The following is a 14,740-nucleotide window of genomic DNA, read 5'->3' as shown; positions in this document are numbered from 1 at the left end:
AATACACGTGGGCTATATTTATAGAGGCGTACGCGTCCGTAAAATAAATAAAAAAATAGCCGGTAATTAAAAGCTGCATTATATTAAAAAGTTTCTCGTGAAAATATATAACATATTAATTTATAACATGTCCAAAATATAAATGTAATGTGCGTGTTAATTTTTAATATAAATATTTCTTCAATCCAGAATGTTATATAGTGTAGTGTCATTGCAAATAGGATATGACAAAATAAAATAAGTAATGGATTTGATCTCGGATATTTAAAGCTATCAACAATTCTCCTCCCAGCAAACCAATTGATACAATTATCGAGATCTTCAAATATTCTATGGCTTTTTTATTGTTAATCTCTTCTTTCTTTTATAGTTAATAATTTAATAAAGGTTTGTATAAGAACACGCAATAAAATTGAAAACGAAACACGTTTAAAGTTGCAGATAGAAATTTTATTAAAATTTAGTAAAATTGACGATTTGTACGAAAGTGACGAAACTGTATATTACAATGTGTCAATCGAAGCTTTCTTATTCCATTCTATTATTAACTTAGTACTAATTTACATCCACACTTCGAAGTCCGCATATATAGATCATGAATCGAATAAATTCGCAGACTCGTCATATCTATATTAATTGTGATGTCAAGCGATAATTGTTGCATTCGTTGAATACTTCAAATATTCGCGAACACGATTATTTACAAAACGCATGCTGTATCGTAGACTAGATAGATTGCTGTAATAAATGGGATTGTTAAACGTATTACTGGGAGGCGACAGTTCGTCGTGTTAGTATAATGCTTGTGAATAACTTAATTATTAAAAATAACTTAATTATTTAAAAAAAGAATGTTACGTCAGTAAAACTAGTGACAAGTCGATGTGATGTATCGTATCTTCCGGATTGTTGAAAAGACATATAATAAAGCATTATTGATCTGCTATACCTCAAGTTAACGAATAACTTTTGATAATTAAAACGTACCTAAAAATAGATCGCAGAAAACTCTTAATTGTGATTTAAGACGCATTGAAGTAGAGGAAAAACTTAAATTTTGGTTCTGTTCTTTTTTTGGCCTGTTGCCGGCTACTTTTTTTTGCCCAAAAAGTGAAGTAAATATACATAATTACGCGAGAAAGTAAACAGGAGAAAGTGAAAAGAGGAGAAAGTGAAGTGGAGAAGAGAAAGGAGGAGGAAAGGAGAAGAGAGTAAAGTTGAAAGAAAATACCTTGCAGTCAGAAAAAAAACAGACCTTTTGTATACGACGCACGTGTAAATAACTGCACTTGCGTCATCGAGGATGAGACAACTGGTTCGCTTAATCCCCGACGGAAAAGTGAAATCTTCACGAATTTCTCCCTACTTCATGTTACGCACAGTTTTGCATATCAAAATGTATCAATAATCTCGAAAACGACCTCGAAAATACGAAAAAAAAAACTCGTAAATAAATCATCGATACTCGTCGCGGTGATAAAATATCAAGTTTGCGCTCTGAACACGTTGTGCTAGCAATGAATTGCACATGTAACACGCGTGAATCGATTCCGCCGTTCCGAATTCCGTTGGAAGAACTTTGAGACAATGGTTCCTTCAACTCTTTTTGCCATAAAACTTCCGATTCAGCAGGTACAGGAGCAGGTTCACATTGATCTTCGCTCTACCGAACATGTCCATGCAGGGTCTGCCCTCGTACTGCAGCTCGAGCAGCTCCTGTATGCTGATGTCGAGCTTCTCCAGCTCGACGCCCATGAATTTGCAGCGTACAGAAAATACGCCGCTGTGCTCCGTCGGGCTTATCTCGAAGATGACGTTCTTCATCTCCGTCGGGCTCAACGCCTGATCGACCTCCATCAGCACGCCCTTCTCCTGCAGCTTCCACGCGGAATACTTCACCGTCATCTTGGATCGCAGTTTGCACTGCGTGTACATGTCCTTCTGCGTCGCCTGATACGCGCGAAGCGAGCTCTTTCCCCTGTGCAGATTCTGGAGGCAGCCCTTTATGTACTCGTTGTAGAATCCGACCTGCTCCTCGTAGTACCGTGTCTTCTCGTCCAATCGCACCTTGGTCGCCCGCAGCCCTTGCAACTCCTTGTCCCTCGCGACGCGATACTTGCTCTTGTTGCAAATATCCCTTGCTATCGCCGTCACGATCGTTTGATAACCGTCCGCGCGACTGACCCATCCCTCGAGCTCGAGCTTGTTAAGGTACGCGCGCAATTGCATCTTGCAGTCGTTTATGGACGAACTCTCGCGTACCGTTGGCGACACGGACGAATAATCGAACAGTTTCACGCTCATCGGAGAAGATGTGGCCTCCAAGGACTCCACGAGAGTCGGCTTCTTTAAGAACGGGATAACCGACACGAGTAATTCTTTCGCCTTCACGAAGAGATTGCTCAGATTTGTGTCGTCATTTCGCGGCACCTGGAACTTGTTGGTCAGCACCAGGCACACCTCCTGCTTACTGTATCGCGCCAAATTTGCATCGTACGTCGCTTTGGAAATCCCGAGCAACGACGCCACGGTTGGTGCCGGGCCCAAATCATCCAACAAGTCATGCAGAGGATCAGACGGATCCGGTGTTATCTGGTCTTCATAATTCAACATTAAAGCGTGAACGTCGCATATTTCTTGCAGAGATATACAGATCTCCGGATTCTGTATAAGCGTCGCCTCCGTGTATTCGTGAATATCGAAGTGTTCCTCGAGGTCTTCCACTTGGCAACAGTATCGGAAGAAGTCCTTGAACTTCTCGTGGCAGGCAATTATGAACGGATTCAAACATTCCAAGTGCGGTGCCTCCTCGCCGAAACCTTTCTTCGAGGTGGAGAATTGCAGCACCTTGGCTATACTGGCCAGATTTTTCCTCTGGCAGGAGGACAAAGTTCGGTCGACCGGCAGTGTGACGATGTCGAAGGTGTCCGGTGCCACGATCGCGGCGTTGATGAAGTGATAGTAAATCAAATTGCCGACCGCCTTAAGGATATCTTTCTCGGGAGCATGCGGAAACTTGTCCATCAACGTGTTGTACAGGACCTTCGAAACGTAGAGCATCCCGTAAGGGATCAGATCACGAGACTGCGTTATTCTATTGAGAAACTCGAGGGATATTCTCTTCAATTGATTTATCGCTCTCGTGAGCGATTCCTGCACCGGGATGTGTTTCAACGCTTGTTCCTGAGATACCGTATGAGGCATGTCCAAAGACTGGCCGCATTCCATTTCCAGCTGATTCCGCCAAAGCTTGTATATGTCTACCGGATTCGTCTCTATGCAGAGATCCTTTTCTTCCAGGACCTTCTCGATCAACGAACCTACAATCTGCTTTAACGACGCTTGACCGTTGAATTGTTTCGCGTAATTCACCACCATCTCGCGTACCAAAGGCTTGCCGGTCAACACGTCGGAGGGCTGATGGCAATTGCACTTGATCTCCTCTCTCAATGCGCAACCGAAGAGTTTCAGCAGTAAATAGTCTTCCCGGGTGTTCGATCCGAAATTAAACAACGTCAAGATGATATTCTTCAGGAACAACTTGTTTGACTTGTTGCTAGGAGGCAAATATAACAGCTTGGACAAATATTGTGGATTCGTCTGCAACGCGTAGAACAGGTGCTGATAGCCCTCCAGCATCTTACGACCTTCCCTCGTTAACGATTTGAGACCTTTATGTGCCATCGTACTAATGTCACTCAAGACGTTTTGATCCTTGCCCGCGTTCTTCTCCTTTGCAAGGGTATCCAAACTTTTGCCGTGCGCTACCACATCCTAAATAGAAACGCGAAATATTTCTTAGCAAAATTCCGATTTTGTAAATATTCGATTAATTTAAGAAAATATACCTGTAACGCTATTCTGTTCTGGATCAGTAATCCTATTTTAACGAACATGCTGTTCAGTTGCTCCGATAGATTCTGATTGTGCCTTATACATTGTACGACCTCGTGCTTCAATTTCTAAAAACAAACGGCCATAAGAGCAGAACTTCGATACGCAGAAACAGAGATATATGCAAGTAATACGAAGGCTATCATACTTGTAATTCTAGATCCTTGTCGTAATCCTCCGCGCTGAAACCTAATACCGTTGAAAAATATCTGACCACGGGGAACGACGGTTTTTCCGAGCGCAATAAAGAGCGAAAGGCTTTTCTCGATGCTCGGCCACGCCACAGAGCTTGTATCTTAATTATCTTATCCTCCTATGTAATAGAAAAAATGAAATTTTATGGAAGAAATTACTGATAAAAAATGCAATTAAAATATTCAAAGGTTCAAGCTTACGTGTCTTTTATATCGACTTAATCTATCATTCTTGTCGTTTGTTCTTGCATTTGATAATTTACTGTGACATGATTTATCATCCTTATTTATTTTTGCATTTAAGGATTTGCATTTACTCTGATGTTGTAACATAATTTGTCTCCTTTTTTGCAATAGTTTACGATACTGTTTTCGTTGCCTAATGCCCCTCCACCACGCTTGTATCATGATAATTTTTCTCAAATTATCGTCGAAATAAGCGTATCTGTCAGCGATCTGTTTCCGCAACAAGTATCCTCTAATACAAGCTTGAAATTTAGCAAATAATTCTTCATCGTACATCATATAATCTTCTTCACGTTTCTCTGCTATAATAGATTTAATTGTTTCCTATAAACGTAAAAATAAATTATTATCAATGTGTACTTTTAATTAGGCACGATACTTTGAGAGAACCCATACATACATTTATATCATCTATGGTGAGATGATGAGTCTTCGTAAAACCTATCGGACGCTCCCATGCATATTTTTCGCCTTTCAAATCGATATAAATTTTATTTCCTTTATTGGTAGTATAGCAAACATATGGGCAATTGTATATTTCACGCTACAGTACAAACAAAACTTTAAATAACGTTTATAACAAAGCATATATTATATATTCTCTATTTTAAAAAAAGTGCCCTACCTTCCGCTTCAGTAACCGCCGCAATTCCAGAAAACATCGCTCTTGACATTCTTCGCTGAATCCTTCAAATTTTTCAGGTATACCAAACGTTTCCAGGCAGTTGAGAGTTTCTATCAGACTATCGTTTTCCACATACGTGTTGATGTCGCACAAAAATACCACCACTGTAACGCATTGTAAATAAATAAGAATAATTTGAGTATTTGTTAAGATCAATTGTCTAATTTAGTATGTTCAAAAACGACAAAAAAACACATTCAAAACCATGTGACATACTTTCTTGCATTTCCTCGATCTCTGATGTCACCGTCTTCGCTACAGTTTTGACATCATCCAGCCATAGTTCGGATCCGTCAGATTCTTTCTCAAGTAAACGTTTCTTGAATAGTTTCAAATAAAACGGTGCGTCGTACGGATATGTAGGTATATCGAACTTCTCGGTAATCATTTTTAAGGCTTTCATCATACCCTCATGGTCGTTCGTCGCCACGCCTCGATTAATTTGTTGCAAAATCTGTATAACTATTAACACAAAAGTAATTATCATTATATTAATTTAATAGTTGCAATATTTAAATATAATTATTCGATTTATGCAGCATTTTTATTATACCTTCAAAACCTTCATCACATTGTTCGTTTACCGAATCGATGCACCTTTGAATATCGCTGTAAGTTAATATAGAACATTCTTCAGACGTTCTTAGCTTTACTTGCCGAGCTGTCGTTAGTTCTTGAGCATACTTTACTTTATTAAATTCATCTAGTTCCTGTAACGTTTACAGCAATATGTTAAAACAATTTATTTCTATAACAGTGAAAAAATAATTGTAGATTGTTGCTATACCTACAGTTAAATGTGCGTCAGGATTCGATAGCTTTTCATACACGAAATCTGGATTTCCTGTGTCCACCGCTTTGGTAATAGCCGCAATAGCGGATAAGACAGATATACAGGCGATTATGTCATCATAAGTGATATTGGTCTATCAAAAAGAAAAAAAATAATCGTTAAAATTGATAAATGTAAATGTAAATAAAATCTACTTTCAAAAGAGTTATAGCTTTTAATATCCAAGAAATGTAATAAAGTATAGCGTAGATAATCTTACCTCAGAGTCTATACGATCTTCTCTCATCTCCTGATAATACAACGGAAGTGCAAATTCATCGATGTAGCGAGAGATTTCTAGACACGGGGTTAGCAAGATCTCATAAAACTTTTCTTTGTCCGCAGATTCTAAAGCCATATTTAGACGTTTGACAGCCTCCTCTCCTGTAACAAATGAGAATAGCAGCTTATATCCGTCTGAAAATTATACAGTACGTTTAATTAAATAATATTAACGTTTGCGACGTTGTTGTGCGTTCTCGTTTCCTTTGTCAATCGCATTCTGAAATGTATCGGTCCAGTACTGAATGCTTTCAGATGGATATATGCCACTCCACTCGAATTTATCCAACATCAGCATTAGTTGTTCTTTATAATCTTCAACATTTTCAGAAAATATATTCTGTAAAACAATATACATGTGACGTTATGATCAAAATTTTTAATAGTTATTACATTATATGCAACAAAAGAATGCTTTCTGCTATACCTTGAAAGATAATACTGGCACTTCCAAAGCAGCTATTATTTCAGCATTGTCATGAGATAAAGACGAAGCAATGACTTCCAGTGCGCAAGAAGCTGAAACATATATATTTCATCACAATAAGTTTATACATCTTTTTTATAAGTTAAACCGAACAAAATTTTATAATCATAAAAAAATTTGACATATTAATTTGATTTATTTACCATTTACATAATTAACGTGTCCTTGTATTTCTGCTTGTGTTAATAACTCATCGTATTCATCTGCTACGTAGCTGTCGTTGAGGGACTAAACAGCATAAAATTGAAAAATTGTATAAATTGAAAGATCAATGAAAGTATTTAAGGGCCAATTTCACTAACCACAGTTAGCTTAACCGATGGTTAAAGTTAACAGAATTGACCAATAGAAATGAATCCACCCTGCTTTCTATTGGTCAATCCTGCTAACTTTAACCGTCGGTTAAGCTAACTGTGGTTGGTGAAATTGGCCCTAAATGTGAGCATGCAAAATTATGCAATACAATCAAATTAACAATACCTTGTTAAGTGCCGCTTCTGTTTTCGCAGCTTTAGCTTCCGCCAATGCCTTACTATACTTTTCTATGTAAGCAGGTTCAACATTACTTAACTGCATCTCTTTACTTTGAAGCTTTTGTAAAATTTTATCGTTATCCTGAAAATACACAATTCAGTTAGTATTACCACGCAAAGTTGCTTTCTAGACGAAATAAAATAGACATACATTATCTATCACAGCTTGATTAATTGTGACGACAGCGTCGTGAAGAGTGGCTGTATCCGTAGTAATGCTGTTAGTCAATAGACCTCCTATTTTTTGAAAGGCAGGCATTTGAATACCTTGTTTTTTCAGTTCTTTAGTAACGGTATCGATTTCTTCCTCTGAAAGAATGTGATATAAATATATAAGAATATATATCTCCTAAAAGCGTAAAAGAAATAGATATCTAAAATGCATTTCAATCATTTCATATTTAATATCTCTGCATTTTCTAGACGGCATTGTAGAAAAGTACATACCAGAGAAATTCACTTTTCCATACAAATCTGACATTGGTGGCGCTTTTCCATGTTTAAATAAATGCTTGCTAAGAGCATGGATGCAATATATCAGTCGCGGCATATTCTTCTTGTCGTATATGTCTGTCGTTTCTGGCAGGAATGTCTGTAAAAGGCAAATTTTGCATTATCTCATTTTAACAATTAATATTGTACCAACGATATAATTCTTTCATTAGATTTCAAAACTACTTTGTACATACCAACGGTAGACGCTCGGACTCCAAGCATTTTAAAAAATAATTTATATTGTCCGTATGACGAAATTGCAATCCAACAGCTTTATATCTGCGCTGTTCGCTGTCGTAGATTTTATTCAACGGTAAAACATTAGGTGCCATGAAGTGGCCGAGTTTCGCTAGATACACTCCATTGCGAAGATTCTCCTCCAGCTCGATCGACGGAGGTAACGGCTCTCTCAAGCAGGCTTCCATCCATCTGCAGAAGAAAAGTGATGCTAATATATTTTTTATCTTAACAAATATAAATCCTTTGATTCTGATAAAGATAAATAACAGACAAATATAATCAATCAATAAGAGATAATTAAATGTAGTAATTTATGTATGCGCATTATATTTACTTCTTAGCTTCCTCCAAGTGGCAGAGATAATGATACGACAATTCTCTCCTACGTTCCTCATCCATATCCTCCGCAGATGTCCTCATGTCTTCTAAAATGTATTTATATACAATTCTAAATATTTGAGAGTTCATGTTCAGAACATAGAATAAGAATGTATCTCATATAATTAGTACTTGAACTTTTTTCATCACAATGTCAATAGGTGTCTGTTTTTCTTTGTAGCTAAACTAGCATACTTATTTTCTGCACTTAAAGTAAAATAGGTAAGTATATGTTTGAAATTTGAAAGCGAGAAGGAAAGTTCTAGCGCAGTCCAGTGCAACGATTAAAAACAAACAAACAAACCTAATCGTAAAAATATTGTCGGATACGCCATCCGTTCCACTACTTTCAAACTTAATCGTATATACGAGATGCGCACGTGCAAAAGTATAATCAATTATATACGTGCGTAAATTAACAAATTATCTAATAATTTAGTTACGGACGCTCGAGAGTTCGACGTGCGTCGACAAGATGACAGAGGTCCACGATACGTTCGCTAGGTAGACGCGTATCCACTATTAATCAGATACGATAAAACAATGCGGGCGGTTCCTCACCTTTCCTATCCCTCGTCAAAATGCCAGTCACATTTACCATCCTGGGAGATAACGCGGACACGCGCTGTCACACGAAAAACCGAGAGCAACAGGTGAAAAACATCGAGCGGTACGTTACACTCTCCCAAATTCAAATTTATTATCTGGCAGGTGGCGGCACTGCCGTTCAGTGCTGACAACCATGCGAAACGCTCGAATCGCGATAGCTCGAATCGCGATAGCTCGAATCGCGATACCTCGACCATAACTATGCGTATTGGAGGGTTCGTTCGTCGCTAGGTGGCGCGGCAAACGTTCAGTAGGCGCCTAGGCGGTCTCGGGTCTCGCGGCCATCGGCCATCGAGCATCGAGCCGGGGATCGCACTTCCACCCGATATCCTCGGTGTATACACCATACACCTCCGGCCTAAGGGTGGGTCTGTTCTTCGTGCGGGAGGGGTCGCCGTCGCGTACGAGCGCGGCCGCGAACGTGTGGCGAATCGGCGTGAGCGTGCGTGAGGCATCGCTTCGAGCCGTCGGCCGTCGACTCGCGCGATACGGAAAGTGGCGGCGTGGAGGAAGGGCGGCTCCGCTTCGCGCGTGAGAGATCGTCCGTGGTTCGCGCGTGGCCCCTCGGGCCCGGTGACGACGACAGGCGACGGCGACGATCGAAAGTGGATGGAACGCGGCGCTCGCCGCGCGCTCCTTCCCTGACTCCCCGCTTCTCTTCACTTGCACGGGAAACAGCGAGAGGGAGAGAGAGATACAAGGAGATAAAGGCGAGAGAAAGAAAGAGCGATAGGGAGACAGACACGCACGAGCCCCCCCGGCACGTAGGTACGCGGTACGCTCCGCTCAGTCGTTTCATGGCTGCGGCTCGGGGTGGGGGAAAACAAGCCGTGTAACGACGTAAGATCCCAAAAGCTCTTTATGCAGGAATATGTCAAGTTTAAAAATCGGTAAGTCCGACGGCACGGTCGACCGGTGCGGCGTCCGCAAGCGTGCGCGCGCGCGCGTCCGCCCGTCCGTTTTTCGCTTCTTCTTGCGCTCCTCGCACGATCTCCGTGAAGCGCGTTATAAAGTTGTGTCGTGTCACCTCGGCTGTTTCCCTTCCTCGCGAGAAACAGAGAGACGGAGGGAAGAGAAGCAGACGAGGGAGCCCCCCACGGTCGCTCGTGTTGCTCGTGTCGAGTCAGTGTCGCCTCGGCGAACCGATTTTCCTCTCGATAACGCAATAAGTAGATCGCCGGCGCGGCGAGTCGGAAAACCGCCTTTGATTCCGGCGGCGAACGTGATAGTGAATCTCGAGTGACCGCGGTGCGCGCAGATGCGACACCGGCTTGTATTCCTCGTGCTTTTGACCGCTTCTCGTTCAGATTAGCTCGCCGCTTAGGCGCGACAGGAAGGAGAGAACTCGACGGTTTTTTCAAGTGCCTCCAGCTTCGGATGCTCCGTATTCCGTAAGTCCGCGAGTCGCGACGCACGATGGAGCTCCTGGAGAGAGCACAGCTGCATCACGGTTGCGACACGGCGACGGCGATCGTCGCTCGAGAATGACGTTGATGACGTTTGATCGATCCTTGGGATCGCGCGTCACCTCCGAGTGCTCTCCTTCCTCTCACGTCCACTTCTACCAACGCGGATTAACTTTGATCTAGGTTCTATAGGTTCGGACGTTTCATCTTTTTAAAGAAAACGTTGAGAATTGGAAATATTCTCGGAACTGGAAGAAGATAATTAAGATTAAAGTTAATCTATATCAGTAGAAATGGACGTCAAAACGCCGGGGGATAAGAAACGAGATGGAAAAGTGGGGGGGAAAGTTGGGAGAGACATATCGGCGTTATCGCGTACCGGTGGATTTTGTTTAGCGAAAAACTCATTTCTTTCGAGCTTCTGTTTTAATAACGAGTGGTTGAATTGCTAGGTCGATTAGTGTTCAAATCTTTCTTATCGGATATATCGGGATAAATATGTTAGTTACATTATACTTAATACTTATGTGCCGATTGGTGATCATATTTATTAGCTCAAGTAGAGTAGCGCACTTGTCTACCGCATGCGTATGTGTTTGTATTACAGCACTCTGATAGATTATGCGCTGTCTATAGAAGTATTATTATTATATTAGCATAACTGTCACTCAGTTTAAGTAACATAATAGGCGGTACGCGATGGCCGTTGATTTACACGCCGCTCACAGCAGTTTCCAACTGGTTTTATAACGTTATTAATCATCGCCTCTCTCGAGTCGCTTGCTAATATTCATTTCTATAAAGTTGTGATCTATCAATGTAGATTGACTTTAATCTTGGTTTAACTTTTACTTTTTGTCCTTTCCACGAATCGTTTCAGTTCCAGGAATTATAGATTCATGGAAGAAGATAAAACACATAAGTTGGACCGAGATTGAAATTAATCTTGCATTGATGGAAATGGACGTAAAAAGAGTTTAAACGATTATGTCGCGGCGTAGTTTATCGTGATACAGTGGTTGTTATTTCGATAGAATATATTGCATGTTTATATAGAGGAATAAAGATTCTAGAAACGTAAACGGGCATGCCATAGAGTGAGTCATTAACGTATCAGTCGGTATTGTGTCGTCATTCTCATTTCTCGTAAGAGAAAATTTGTCTAAAGAGTCTCCACGTAACTCCTAAAGTCAGATTCAAAATTGTGTTTATCGGCATGAATTACTGTAACGAGAGTACATATTGCACAGTTGTAAAATGACCGATTATCAAATGCTTTCCTTGGCAGCTTCCGCAACTCCGTAGAGAAGTTGCGGATTGCCACTACGGAATGTGCGTAACGCACTCTATGACGTGTGCCATAGCTCTTTAAGTATATTATGATAAAAATGAAGTCTTATACTGGTCCGTCTCTGATGAATCTTGTGCTAATGATCGTTTATTTTTGTTTTCCCCCAAAGTGTTGGTAATGCACTTGCTTGCGCTACCCTTGAGAACGATGGATTCTGACCAAAGAAATCAGCAGGTGCATCAGCACTGAAACAAAAAAATAAGCAAACAAAAAAAACTAAATAATGAATGCCTGCTGCACTCACGCCGTCGACTCTGTACAAGCAGACTTAAGATTTGTTGAAGTAGTACGTGAGTAGCAGCTACTCACACGCCACACTCAGCTGTACATACAAAAATCTAAATACATATATATCGTCGTATACATATATATATGTATTTATTTTTACGCACATGGCAGCCATGAAGCATGGTACGTTTTATTTTCGTACGCTTTTTGCTTTGTATGTAAATCTTTCTTTCGACTCGACGAAGTTTGTCATCAGGTCTACGTAAAGTAATTACTTCGACCCTAATTCGTCCTTGTGTATCTTGATAAATTTTACCGTATTTTACCTTGGTTTCTCTGAGAATATTAAGGATTTTTATTTTTCTGTCGTCTTTTGATCAAATTGGATTGCTGCGTGAATAATTGATCCTTGTACTGACTGTGACATTTGCTGCGTAAATTTATATTAAAGTATACATTTATTGTTTCTGTGAGCAGATATATAGAAGTAATTTGTGTGATGATTAAGAACAGTAAGTTTGGTTCTGTCTCGTGTATTCTATTAACAGAAATAGTGTGAGAACCTGATGATCTTGTTACAATGTTATTTTGTTAAGTTGTGACGCGTAAATCTTTTTTATGTATTCATAAATTATACAAAAATCCGAGTTGAATCTGATAGTTGATAATTTATAGTGAAGCGTTTGTAGTAAATATCACGTGTATCAAACGATGATTAAACAAACATTAATTAAAAGTGGAATCTAGTCTAACGTAATCATTTCTCACGCATCTTTATGTCGGTATGTGCAATGATAATAGCCGTGATACATTTCAGGCAAGACGAGTCAAGACGACGTATGTTACGTTGTCGCCAAATATGATTATGGGGCACAGGGTGCTCAGGAGCTAGATTTACGTAAGAACGATCGCTATCTGTTGCTGGACGATTCGAAGCACTGGTGGCGAGTGCAGAGCGCGAGAGGACAGGCTGGTTATGTGCCGAGCAACTATGTTAAGAAGGAGAAGCCCTCGCTGTTCGATAGTATTAAGAAAAAGGTCAAGAAGGGCTCCGGCTCTAAGACGCTGCCATCCAGTAACTCGCCGTCCCGGGCGGTCGAGTCCCCCATCATGGCGCGACGTCTGCCGGCCGATCCGAGCGAGGCGATCGGCACCGCGGTCGTCAAGTACAATTACCAGGCGCAGCAGGCGGACGAGCTGTCCCTCGTGAAGGGCACCAGGATCCTGATACTCGAGAAGAGCAATGACGGCTGGTGGCGGGGCCAGAGCGGCACCCAGGCCGGCTGGTTCCCGTCGAACTACACCCAGGAGGAAGGCGACGCCGACGACACGCTTCACACGTACGCGATGGCCGAGAACGTGCTCGACATCGTGGTGGCTCTCTACTCGTTCTCGTCCAATAACGATCAGGAGCTGTCGTTCGAGAAAGGCGACCGCCTCGAGATCCTCGATCGTCCACCGGCGGACCCGGAATGGTACAAGGCGAGAAACAGCCAGGGACAGGTTGGCCTGGTACCGCGCAATTATCTCCAAGAGCTCAGCGAGTACTTGACGCAACCGTACCGCGAGCGCGGTATGACGAGTAGCGAGATCAGCCAGGGGGATTCCCTCGAACGGAGGCCGGATCCCGGCGATCGGCCGCATCTCGTCGGCAAGCCTTGGTACTACGGTAGTATTACGCGCTCGCAATGCGACACGCTGCTCAATCAACACGGCCACGACGGAGATTTCCTAATCAGGGATAGTGAAACCAACGTGAGTACAGCGGCTACCGTCGCGATTAAATCAGAACTTCCGTTTGAGTCGGCTTTAGCAAATTTTTCGTGAGATATCGATTATCTCCCAGTCGAAACTTAACTTTTGAAGATCTTTGCGTTTATCTTATTTATCCACGTATATAATTTTTGCCTGTATTTCAATAAAATTCATATCTTCAAGATTTCATTGAAACTCTAAAAACTTACAATTAATTAAGAACTCGCTGTATTTAATTAATTGTATTGACAAAGTATGACAAGAATATGGTAATTGCTTATCGCTCTAATTATTGTCAATTTTTAGATGGGCGACTATTCGGTATCCTTGAAAGCGCCGGGACGTAACAAGCACTTTAGGGTACACGTGGAAGGAGCGCTATACTGCATCGGTCAGAGGAAGTTCCACACGCTAGATCAGCTTGTAGATCATTACCAGAGGGCCCCAATCTACACCAATAAGCAGGGAGAAAAGCTGTACTTGGTGCGCCCACTACCAAAAGGCAATGCCAGTAGTAACGGTTGCTAGATGAATTCGTGCCATGAAGAAGGAGACAGTCCATGCGCTTTCAGATGTATCGCCAAGATACGCGACGCCTGCCTAGTAATATCAATATCACACATCTCTCGTACGTTTATACAATAACAATTAATATAATTGGTCTACTCGTATATTAGTGTTTCTCGATTGTTTTTCACCATTTACACAGTGAGGTATAATTTATTACTCTAAGTGAATCGGTAACACGTATTACACTCCTCGGAGCTTCCAGACTACTCAACAAACGAACAAAGAAACATTAATACGACAGCTACATGAGCTAATTGACAACACAAGGCTTATCTTTATATTCATATGTAATTGTAAAACGCGAACCGACTGTTATTAGTAATATATTACAACTGCATATAATATAGACTGCAAGTGTAATGATCAAGTAATAATTAATTATCATGCAATTATGAACGATTAAGTGGATCTCTACTCTAGAGCTATTGGTATTGAATTATAACAAAGACTAAGTGTTCATTTGTGATTTTGTATTTATATTAGAAGTTTTTAAGTAAATAAACTGTATTTAAGTGTGCATAAGAAAAAAAATGTATCCTTTCGACTTATTTCTTC

The 14,740-nt window shown here is 41.0% G+C and overlaps 2 protein-coding genes across 5 annotated transcripts; one reads left to right on the top strand and one right to left on the bottom strand.

Moving 5' to 3' along the window:
- LOC139808658 (ras GTPase-activating-like protein IQGAP1) lies at window positions 1-9,184 on the bottom strand. The gene is given in 20 exon segments (XM_071770875.1): window positions 1-3,774; window positions 3,849-3,962; window positions 4,043-4,207; window positions 4,290-4,658; window positions 4,735-4,878; window positions 4,960-5,123; window positions 5,236-5,481; window positions 5,573-5,729; window positions 5,811-5,945; window positions 6,072-6,235; window positions 6,308-6,473; window positions 6,561-6,652; window positions 6,764-6,848; window positions 7,101-7,235; window positions 7,305-7,462; window positions 7,601-7,745; window positions 7,843-8,077; window positions 8,223-8,313; window positions 8,828-8,888; window positions 8,890-9,184. Coding segments are annotated over 20 exon segments (5,187 nt in total). The 5' UTR covers window positions 9,073-9,184; the 3' UTR covers window positions 1-1,596.
- Dock (SH2/SH3 adaptor protein dock) lies at window positions 9,178-14,720 on the top strand. 4 transcript variants are annotated; one of them, XM_071770913.1, is made up of 4 exons: window positions 9,179-9,765; window positions 11,742-12,043; window positions 12,678-13,615; window positions 13,922-14,720. In XM_071770913.1, exons 2-4 carry the CDS (start codon window positions 12,025-12,027, stop codon window positions 14,141-14,143), a joined length of 1,179 nt encoding a protein of 392 aa, XP_071627014.1. In that variant the 5' UTR covers window positions 9,179-9,765; window positions 11,742-12,024; the 3' UTR covers window positions 14,144-14,720. The 4 variants fall into 4 exon arrangements, with proteins under 4 accessions (XP_071627017.1, XP_071627014.1, XP_071627016.1 ...); XM_071770915.1 differs by lacking the exon at window positions 9,179-9,765 and adding an exon at window positions 9,782-10,266; XM_071770916.1 differs by lacking the exon at window positions 11,742-12,043 and having other exon boundaries at window positions 9,178-9,765.
- Window positions 14,721-14,740: the final 20 nt, after the last annotated feature.

This window comes from Temnothorax longispinosus, chromosome 2 (assembly GCF_030848805.1).
Source record: "Temnothorax longispinosus isolate EJ_2023e chromosome 2, Tlon_JGU_v1, whole genome shotgun sequence".
NCBI classification, from domain to species: domain Eukaryota; kingdom Metazoa; phylum Arthropoda; class Insecta; order Hymenoptera; family Formicidae; genus Temnothorax; species Temnothorax longispinosus.
The sequence above is the reverse complement of the archived record's forward strand: the minus strand, read 5'-3'. Positions and strand labels throughout refer to the sequence as shown.